The 11,671-nt window shown below is 33.8% G+C and overlaps 1 protein-coding gene across 1 annotated transcript; it reads right to left on the reverse strand.

The window, feature by feature from the left end:
* Window positions 1-6,267: 6,267 nt before the first annotated feature.
* Window positions 6,268-6,975, reverse strand: LOC125491918 (uncharacterized). Its single transcript, XM_048633993.1, has 2 exons — window positions 6,725-6,975; window positions 6,268-6,664 (listed from the first exon to the last, which is right to left on the reverse strand). Exons 1-2 carry the CDS (start codon window positions 6,973-6,975, stop codon window positions 6,268-6,270), a joined length of 648 nt encoding a protein of 215 aa, XP_048489950.1.
* Between the last annotated feature and the right edge of the window lie 4,696 nt (window positions 6,976-11,671).

The following is an 11,671-nucleotide window of genomic DNA, read 5'->3' on the forward strand; positions in this document are numbered from 1 at the left end:
CTTCCTCCTTATTGGGTTACCCAGGCCCATTTCATATAATCTAAAAATACACACTTTTCTCAAGTTTATTAGACCCTCTCTTTTTTAGCCCATCCTTTCTCTTTCTCCATTAGTAGTCTTATTTTCAATTTGCGTGTATATGTAAATCTTTAAAATATTGTTTGTAAACTTAGTATCATGTTTCTAGGGTATGGTTTTGGGTTAATATACTTGTTTCATATGAGTTTGGTTGTGTACCTGATGAGTTTTTGCGTGTACAAGTTGAATATCTGTGAAGTAACTATAAACATGTATTTAGTCTAAAGTTATACTTCATTTTCCATTCTTTAAAACCTAGTGATTATCTATGTTTCACCCATATTTTGTAGTTTACTACCAGTAGAATTCTCATACTTGGCGTGAATATCACTAGGCGTATAACACATCTATTTATTACGTTATTAGATTTTATCAAGGATTAGCAGTTTCAATATTATTATTATCATTATTCTTGTATTATTACTATTCTTGTTAGTATGCTTTCATGTATGGTTTCATGAACAAGTAACTAATTTTTATGTCTTTATATGTCTAAGTTATAAGAATTATATTTTTTTTAAAGGAGGATTATTTTCAAAAGAAATATTATTAGTTATATGATCTTTTATGATCGCAATTATTAAAAAGGCAACGACTTGTTATTTATTAGCAAGAACGTTAGCTATTATATTTTTACCCATGTACTTTTTGTATAAGTCATGTGGACAAGGTAGTTTCACTCGTCATAGAGTCAATAAGGAATACTAAACTTGGGGGGTGGTGCACACTTTAGGAAAGGTACCTATGGAAGGAAAATGAGTTTTTATTAATGTTATATACTTTATATTATATGAGTATTACAAGTATCCAAGAAAGACTTTTGAAAATTATATATTTCAAATGTTTAATTAAATAAAGTGTTTAATGTTTCCCATGTACATATACTCAGTATTTTTATTGGCACGCGTTTTGTTTATTTGTTTTATGGCTTTGTCCCTGTGATGACATTATTATGGTGAGTAGAATTTACAAGTTGATCATATGATGCATACTTCAAATTGGGGATCTAGTGACGAATACTAATTATTCTATTAGTTGTTAGTTTTATTTTCTATATTTCACATTGTTACATAGTTCTACAATAAAGTTATTTCAATAAAGAGAAGTTATTTAATTCACTTATATCCGTTGCACTAGTTAAAATTCAGTTAGTAGTTAGTATCAAAGCCTTTGTTATCACGTGGCGGTAATACTTTCAAGTTTCTCAAGAGTTTTATATTAAAATATGTGTTCCAAAAAGAGAGAAATTTGTAGGTGTTATACTAAAAATATTTAATATATAAGTTTTAACATTTTTTTCCTTGTTTTTGGATATTTGTCTTTAAAGACATTGTCCTAAATAATATAAATTGCTCTAGACATAATTATTATTGTAGTTTATATGTTTCTTATTTGTGGGTCTTTTTTTAGATGATCATTTTTGGTCATGATATTAATAATGCTAAATTTTTTGACAAAATTAAAGAAATAGGTCTGGACCCTAGACCCTACAAATTACACTAAGGGTCTAGGTTCGGGTCCGCAAAAAAAATTAGGGTCCGAGTCTCGGGTCCGGCTGCTAGACCCGACCACAACTCGACCCCTTGCCTATTCCTAATTAGGATTGATATATAATTTTGTAAATAGTTATGATGATCAAAAATTATTAAAAGAGACGGTCTAATTTTAATATAAAAGTAGACATAGTCATTAAATGAATTAAATTAGTCACCGAAAGAAATTAAGCTAGTTATTATTGGGTTAATTCTCTTTTTAATAGTGGTGTTACTATTATTGCCTAGTTTTAATTTCAAAGTAGGCATTCTCTTACAAGACAAACTCTATGATGATAAGGAGAATAGTAATAATAATAAACATAAAGTGATGATGATAATAATAGTAATACAAATAATCTATGTTCTATATGTGAAGAGGGGTAGGACACTAAAATATTAAAATCCCATTTTACCCTCACTATATTATATTTCAAAAAATAGAAAAAGAAAAAAGAATAAAAATTTAAAAAAGGTAAAAATAACTACTTAACTTAGAGAAACTAACAACTGAATAAAGCAAGAAAACCACTGCTATACCGTGGAAGTCGGTTTTTACTTAGATTTCACATTATTATCTAATTTATTTTTTAAAAATAAAAATCTCTATTAAATAGAAAACTAATAACTTATATTCTCAACGGTTTTTTCACCAAATGCCCCCGAGTTTTCACAAAATTTGCTGGGTACCCTCGCACCTTGGAAAATACATCTGGTAGCCCACAATTTCACCAAAATACACCCAAATGCCCTTATGACTAACGGCGGTTAACTCCGTTAGTCATTAATCCCTCTTTTGTTGTTTTCAACCCTAATTAATTAACCACTAACCCTAACCCTAACCCTAACCCTAACCCTAATCCTAACCCTACCCATAACCCTAACCCTAAACCCTAAACTTTAAACCTAATCACCCTCCCCACCACCCCAGCAGCCCCCACCCTCCCTACCACCCCACCAGACCCCACCCCCGAAGCCCCAACCCTAACCCCCGATGCCCCAACCCCCCCACCACCCCACCCCCACAACCCCACAACAAACCCCTCACCCACCCATCCTCGCAGCCCCCACCCCTCCGCAGCTTCCGCACCCCTTCCTCCACCCCCGTCGATTTTCGCCCCCTCCCCCACCCCGCTGATTCCCATAACCCCCCTCCCCGACTGCGAAAAAGGCTGCTAAGGATAGATCGACGAGTCGCGTAGAGGTAGATTGGGAGAGGGCAGCTGCGGGGGGTGGGGGTGCGTGGGGGAGGGCGGTTGCAGGGTGTGGGGGAGGGGGTATGATTGAACAACTCCTTTAAAAACCCCAAATCCTTTAAACTTCTTCGTCGTGATTTTCCCCACTACTTCATCAATTTCTGATTTTGAATTAAGGACCAGTGAGCAAAGAAGACATAACAACAGAGGAAGACGTGAGCAAGACAATCAGTGAGGGGTTCAAAGCGTTGAATGAGAGCAATGGTCAGTGTGGAAGAAATTTTGGAAGAATATGAAGGAATTAGCAATTCTTGCGAAATGTGTGTTGATAATCCGAAGAAAGTTGCAAATGAAAGAGAAAATACGATCGATTTGGAAGAAATCAATGCCAAAACCCTAGAAATCGATGTTGATCATGTTACCTCGAAAGTGGAAAATTAGAACAAAGTTACAGAGGAGTGACAAAACACAAGCAACGTTGACGAAATTGATGCCGAGAAAGTCAGATTTTGTGGAGCCGTGGAGGTAAGCGAAGAAGACGATCAAGGAGGTGCTGAGAATCATGAAGGGGAGAGAAATGGAAGAGAGAATAGCGAAAGACAGAGAAAGTGGAAAAGTTGGAAGAAGGAAAAACTGGAAGGGAGGAAAAGCTCGAGAACCCGAAAAATTGAAGGAAGGGTAGGGCTGAAATTTTAATAAAGTTACAGGGGTAAATACGTTCGCACACTGTTACTAAGCTACAGTAGACCAACTTCTCACTTTTTAATGGGTATGGATATAAATAGATTTTCTTTTTAATCTACAAGGTTTGACTTTTACGTTTGTCATGTCGTCGTTGACCATTATATCTTTGATTATGCACAATTAAAATTTTTAGAAGTGATATTTGAAAAATATATGTGAAGATAATATTAACAAGATGTCACATGACTATGTATGTCCTTATTTACATATCACAAACGATCATTCAAGTGATGATGTGAATAATTTCAAATTACAAAGTGTGTAGATTAAAAATATGAAGGTAGTATGGTCTTAAATAACAATTGTGTGTTGGCTATTACTAGTTCACTTGACTTCCTTAACCAATCTTATTTGGAACACAAGTGTGAGCTTTAGTTGGTCTTAATTTGATCCGCCTAATTTTACATTACAATATTGGTACCATCTTAGTTAAAATAGAACCATGAGAGCAATTTCCAGTACCACTGAGGTCCGAGGGTACCAATTAGCACTTTGTTATTGCTAGTGGCGTCAGAAACATATTTGATCGATGGGTCAACCTGAAATCGACCTGACTTGACCCTAGTTCGACTTGTGAAGATCAGTCCCCAAACCTGACCTGGGATTACCCAAATCTGACCGATACTCAGCAAGACCATATTCTAATATGACCACACAGACATGTATTCAAACCCGAACTTGACCGTAACCCAACTAGATATTAACCAAAATTCGACTAGACCCAGTAAATACCCGATTTGTTTATGAGTAACCCGAATTCAACCATAATTCATGGTAATCAGATAATAAAATCTATCTTATTTGATCCACTTTTTCAAACCTACCTACTTGGACGAGTAAACCCCACCAAATTATTAAAATTCAATTATTATTCTATGTTAAAATCATTTAAAAATGTATATATTTACAAAATCATTAAAATTCAATTGTTATTATTCATTTTTTTATTCCTGTAAGGTGTCAATAACATATGAGTAAAAGATCAAGTTATAATATATGTTACAAACGTAGAAATTATTAGCGAAAAATGATTTTAATTAGTTTTTTTTATTCTAAAAGGATATTATTTGATTTTCAAAATCTTATCTTTTCTATTTTAAATAAATAAAATCTGATTTTGTAGATTTATAATAAATGTAAAATATATTTTTCGTAAATTGAATTATTTTCAAATAGTTTAATTATTGCCCAAGTATCCACTTATCATGTAATTAGCACTATTAAATGTTCTAAGTGAGTTAGTGGGTTAGTGGGTTAGTGGGTTTGCTTCTTAGTTCCCAAGTAAATTTAATTAGTGGAGATCATGGAGTTAGTGGGTTAATTAGTAAAAAGTAATTCATGGCCACTTACTATAAATAGGCGCCCAATCCCAAGATCAATAGAGCTAGCATATGGGGATTTGTTTCTTATAGAAGGACTAGTTGTTACTTTCGCGTAGGTGATGCAAATCTGCTCACATTTCATGATTATCTAGATGTTCTTGGCATGGTTATCTACGTCGAAGAACATGCGCGAACTATTGCGACGGGATGATATATAGACAGACACGTGAAAATATGGTCCGCAAAATTAGCGTAGTTTGCCCCTTAGAGTTAAGTGTTGCATCTTATGGACCAATGCCTTTTGTTACTAGGTTAATTCCTTGTAATATATATATATATATACATACATACATACATACATACATACACACAAACATACACACATACCAAGGCCATTTTAGAGCTAATGCAATCTACTTAGCTTATATTCTTTTCTTTTTGAAGAATACCCAGCTTATATTCGTAACTATCAAGTTTAGATGCCTTTGTTCTCCCTATATAGATTATGCTAATGCTTAACATTTAGTTATTTGCAATTATTTTTGCTACCCACGCGGTTCAACAACTAGTATTAACAAAGGTTACAAAACTTTTCTCATTGTTTTCACTTTAATATCGTACTAGTACAGTTTTAGGACCCGTACGCGTGCATAATGCACGGGTGTATTTATGGCTTTATAACATAATTAAATTAAGTCACATAATAAACAACGAATTATAAAATTTCACGAATTCTACATGTAATTGTCGTAATGAGCAGAAAGTACAAATAAAAAAAAAGCGTTTAACTCAAACTAAATGTTTGCAAACACTTCCTTGTAAACTACATTTGTTGTAGTTGTACGCAGACCGTGTTCTTTATCAAAGGGGAGGATCTTGAGACCTTTTTTGCTCGAAACTCTGGACACGGCAACATAAAATCGACCATGGCTGAAAACAGGTCTCGGGAGATACAGACCTACATGGGACAATGATTGTCCTTGACTTTTATTTATAGTCATAGCAAAACAAACCATTAAAGGAAACTGACGTCTCTAAAATCTGATAGGAAATTTAGTCGAGTTAGACGGGGTGAGTGTCATTCTTGGGATAAAAAGCTTTGCTCCGACATTACTTCCAGAACTAACAGTTGCTTCAATAACACGATGGCCTAAATGTTTAACGACTAACCTCGTGCCATTACATGACCCAGATGTTTGATCAATATTCCTTAGCAGTATAACTGGAGCACCAACCTTTAATCGTATGCTATGATTCGAGAGACCACAGCATCTTATCGTATTGAGGAATTCAGTGGAGTACATTTCATTTACTCCGAAGTTACCCTCCTCTTTGCTTATAGCGTCCGAACTCAAATACACTTTCTCTTTTCAGTGAATGGTAGATAGAACATGATCATTGACTATCTCGACTATCATTCGTAGGGGCCAAAATTGCTCTTTCTTGGAAATATTTAGCTTCCCAAATATGTTCATGTAGGTTTGGATAAGTGCTATCAACAATTGCTGAAATTGGATCGAGGCCTGGATCTATAAGAATATCTTTTGCAACCTCAATCACGGCTTCTCCATCATTAGGACCTCCGACCTTACCGTCTCCTACGCTTAGTATCCACTCCGAAAATTCTCGCAGTTCATTAGCAAAAGATTTAGAAGAACCTGATTGAAGTCTCATATTGCGAGTAAGTGTTAGGACCTTACACGAATCCCACAAGTAAGATGAATTAACGGTAGCAAACACGATATCTTGCCTCGTTCCCTTTGGTACAACTGGTAATATCTGACGCAGATCACTACCAAACACCATAACTTTATCCCCAAACGGTCAATGCATGTTTCTCCTATCAACTAACCTCATTATGTCCCTCAAACTTCTATCATGTGCTTCGAAATAGTACTTACGCATCATGGGCGTTTCATCCCATATAATAAGTTTTGTCTTGATGAGAAGATCAGCTAAATCCGACCCAGGACGAATTCCAGCACATGTAGAATTCTCAGTTACATTCAAAGGGATACCAAATCTCGAATGCGCCGTTCTTCCCCGTGGAAGGAGGAGAGAAGCAATTCCACTCGAAGCTACAGGCAATACAATTTCGCCCATCTTCCTTACTGCGGCACATAATGTCTTCCAGACATATGTTTTTCCGGTACCTCCTTAGCCGTAGACGAAAAACACACCTCCTTTTTGACTCGACACAACATCCATTACTCTGCGATAAATGATGGACTACTCATCAGTTAGACCCTTAAACAATTTATCGTGTTCCAACGTCATTTCCTCTATGTCGTAAGAAAGCTCATCTGCAATAAGCTTGTTTTGTCCTTCAAAATGATTAGTTCATCCGGAAACGACATCTCACTAAATCTACGCAAGCTGCTGCCATTACTTTGGAGCATGGTTTCAATCTCCGCCAACGCAAACGCTTCGATTTGATCGTCTGTTGACTGTAGTTCTGCGAAAACATAAATTAAAATTACACAGCAGTAACGTATACTAAATATGCAAATTTCTTAAGAATATATATAGTAATTATTATCACGTTATGTTGGTAGTTGTGTACCTTTATTTTTCTGAATACTGCGCTGCTTGTACAAAATATCATCAGATAAACCTCCAAGTCTTATGCCAAACATCCTCCGGCTTCGACACACTCCCAGATAACAGTAACATGGAGAACAACTGTCTTAGGTAGTGCCCTGATTCTCTAAAACTCGCTTCCGTGATTGCGTCAACATATTCCTTATCATCAAGTAATCCCCTTGCATAGCAAGCTTCCTTGAAGGTAGGATACATTACACCATCAACCGTGATTTCATTCAGTTGTAAGATTATCATTGTTTTCACTTTAATATCGTATTATATTTTACACATGAAACATGCTAACATGCCATACCTTGAAGTTCATACGTAATCTTTTGCCCATATGCAAAGTCGAATATCGTGAAAATATAACAACAATCATGTATTCTTGATTATTTGTAACGGCTAGTTTCTAAGTACAATCTTTTTTTGAAAAAGAAAGGACTTTGTATTCTTCAGCAAAAAAGCAGAAAACTTATTCAAACAAAACAAGAAAAGAACTTGAAATTTTTCTAGCATTACTAATACACAGTTCAGTGTTTAATTAGAAGCCTTTACAGCCTCAATACGAATCTTGAAATATGTAAGTAATCGGTCTCTTGGTGGTAAGTTTTATTTGATGATGTTGCAGCTTACATATTCTTCAGCCCACTTAATAAAAAATGGGTAACTTTGTTTTGTAAATATTGTCTTTCCTACAGCTTCTTGGACACATCCTAACCAGAAACTAGTGGTGTCAGAAACAGATCTGATCGCTGGGTCAACCTGACTTGAACCTGGTTCGACCTGTGAAGGTCAGTCTCCAGACCTGACCGAAACCTAACTTGGGATTACCCAGACCTGACCGGCACCCGGCAAGATTATATCCTGACCTGTTCAGACGGACCTACTTTCAAACCCGAACCCGACCTTAACCTAACAAGATATTAACTCAAAATCCAACAGACCCTGCAAATATGTGATTCAACCCGATTTATTTATGATAGACCCGAATTCAACTATAATTCAGTTGAACCAAATAAAATAATATCTATTTTACACTACAAGAAAATGTGCCATTTATGACAAGATTTGTGGTCGTAAAAAGCTCAAAACTGGTCGAAAAAAGCCTTTTACGACCAGAAACGCGTGTGGTCTCCAGTGGTCGTAAAAGGCTTGGTCGTAAATAACTTTATGACTAGATTTAGTTTCTCGTCGCAATTGCTCTTTTGCGACCAGATTTAATTCTCGTTGCAATTAGTTGTCATTTACGACCAATTTTTTGGTCGTAATTGCTAAATAAAAATATATATATAAAAAAGTTATCATTTACGACAAGAAAATCTGGTCGTAAATAAAAAAATAAAAAAATTAGCAAGTATTTAGAGTTGCTAATTTCATTCCAATGCCCAAATTGAATGGCATCATCAAGTGTTGAGAAGATGGCATTAAATAAACATAACATGTAAAAATATGTAATTATGCAACATCAAATGGCAGTAAATAAACATAACATGTAAAAATAAATCAATTGATATGATTAAAATTAATACTTTATGTAATTTACAATCCTAAAATCTTTAAACATATTACATACTATCAAACTTTGACTTAATATTTCAAAAATAAATTGAAAAAGAAAATCTGAAGCATCTTCATCCACGTTCTTCATCATCTTTTAGGGTCTTCTTCATCTTCATCCTCATATTGTCAACTAAAATACATACAAGAACAAATTTTAAATCAACTGCCCCTCAAAAAAATTTAAATAAAAAGATTTCAGATCAACCGAAAATAGATCAAAAATTCCAGTCAAACAAATTACAAGAACAGAATTTAAATCAACCGAAAGTAGATTCAAAATTTAAATAAAACAAAATTCAAGAACAAGATTAGATCCAGAACCCAAATGAAAAAAGAAAACCCATGAAACGAAACACATAAACCAGTTACCCAGAAAATTATCAACATCAACCGAGCAAAAATTTCCAGCATAAACCCAGATCAACTATGTGCATAAACCAAGCAATATAACCCCTAAAAATTCGAACAAAGCCGATTAAAATACCACAAAAATTTTCGAACAAAACAGATTAATATACCCGTAAAAAAATCGAACAAAAGCCCAAAACAAATTGAACAAAACCCCATATTTATGACATGATTTCACCTAGATATTTTGAACCCAAATTGAGATCCAAATCTAAGATTTCGACCTAATTTAACCCCCAAAAAATCCCCAGATCTTGAATAACTAAAACCCTAAATCATAGATACTGATCATCGTAAAGTGATAGAGTTTAAAGAGAAAGAAGATCTGAAGTAGTGGAATTGAAGGATAAGAGTTTTAGAGAATGAGAGAAGGAAATGGAGGTGGGCAGATGAGAGATTGAGAGGGGTGGGGATTAGGGTTTTAGAGAGCATAGATGGAATAGAGATTAGGGAAATGAAAATGTGTTTGAGAGATTGATGGTTAGATTTTGATCCTTCTTAAATCAACGGGTTCTAATTCATGATCCATGATATTATTTCTTGACCAATAGGAAAAGAGAATGTTCTAATACATGGATTGGTGACCTAGCAAACATGATTGATAATCTTATATTCTTATAAGTTATAATCTTACTAATTATTGTCTTGGTTTAGTAACTTACTAACTTTAAATTGAAATTTTGGTTATTTTTATTGAAATTATTATGATTAGTACTTAAGCCATAACTATCATTTATTAATTATTATTATTATTATTATTATGATTATTATTATTATTATGATTATTATTATTATTATTATTATAATTATTATTTTATTATTATTATATTATTATTATTATTATTATTATTATTATTATTATTATTATTATTATTATTATTATTATTATTATTATTATTATTATTATTATTATTATTATTATTATTTCGAATCGTAATGCGTACCATAATCGAGTCATTTATATTTTATACAAATCTAGTAATTGATCGTATATTCATAGTTAATAAATAATTCTCATTATATTATCGGTAGTTATACTATTAGAGCATATTAAGAGTCGGTACTCCTCATACTCGTTAATAATCTGTTATTTCCCTAGGAACACTACAAGAGGGGGGGTGAATTGTAGGTGTAGAAATAAACGTAACTTTTTGCGGAAATTAAAACTTAAAGGAATAAACAATGAGGAACACAAGGGATTTTTACGAGGAAAAACTTCTTGGCCCAACAAGAAGAAACAACCTCGACCACTAGGGATTTTAAACTCAACTCTTTCACTAATTAGGCCAAACAACTTTGTTACAACCTAATTCTAACTCGAGCCACACCTTGAGTTCCTAAACTCAAGTTCCTGAGCCACTGTTCCTTAACAGCAGTTCCTCTCAACTTCACTCGAAGTTTTCTCACTCATACAAGCTTAACTCAAAGCCTCTCTCTTACAAAACTTCACTCAAAGTTCCCTTACCCCAAAAACCGAAATACAATTGATCGAAATAAGCTTAGTGGAATTAGAGTAAGAAAGCAAAGAACAAGTGGCTATTATGAGAGAATGAAGGCACTGATACTTAATTAAGTTAAACTCACTTAATTACTTAGTCAGACACACTTTGGAACTCATTTAGACTTAATATTTATAGTGACAATCATGAAGAACGTGGGAGTAAAACTCGATTACATGTTAAGTCCATTAACCCATGATGTTCTTCCCTAAGGAACACATTTCTCATCATGTCCCATGATCCCATGATCTCAATATGAACGTGGATATATTTTAGCCACAACTCCTAAAGAATAGGAGTTTCTTGAGCTTTATCCGAAAATCAGTTAGTTATATAAACAGATTCATCATTAAAACTGGATTTTTAATCTTTAAGAAGATATTATCTTTTAAACAAACTCTTTGAAAAACCGGATAATTATTTTCTTATTTTTTCCGAAAAAAACAAAATCTTTTCCTTAAACAGATTTTCTATTAAAACTGATTTTAAATTAGATAAACTAATTTCCTATAATTTAGGCATGACTTACTCAATTGCATAATTGTACCGTTTATACTTTTGCACGCCTAAGTCTAGTTCCTTTTATAAAAAAAGTTCCTTTAACAGATTCGTTTAGTGCCACTTAGTTTGTTCCTTAGAAAAGAACAAACTCTCATTCTCAAATAAAATTAACATTGTTCCTTACCATCCTTACTTTGTTCCTTTACACTGAAACTAGAAAATAAAACGCCTAGCTTTTATTCATC

The sequence above is a fragment of the Beta vulgaris genome, chromosome 7 (genome assembly GCF_026745355.1).
Source record: "Beta vulgaris subsp. vulgaris cultivar EL10 chromosome 7, EL10.2, whole genome shotgun sequence".
NCBI classification, from domain to species: domain Eukaryota; kingdom Viridiplantae; phylum Streptophyta; class Magnoliopsida; order Caryophyllales; family Amaranthaceae; genus Beta; species Beta vulgaris.

Bases quoted from the DNA above. Each gene is read 5' to 3' on its own strand.
- LOC125491918 (XM_048633993.1), bottom strand. From the start codon at position 6,975: ATGGGCGAAATTGTATTGCCTGTAGCTTCGAGTGGAATTGCTTCTCTC. The intron at 6,665-6,724 runs GTTAGTTGATAG...GGTGTTTGGTAG, and splicing joins AGTTTGAGGGACATAATGAG to TGATCTGCGTCAGATATTAC.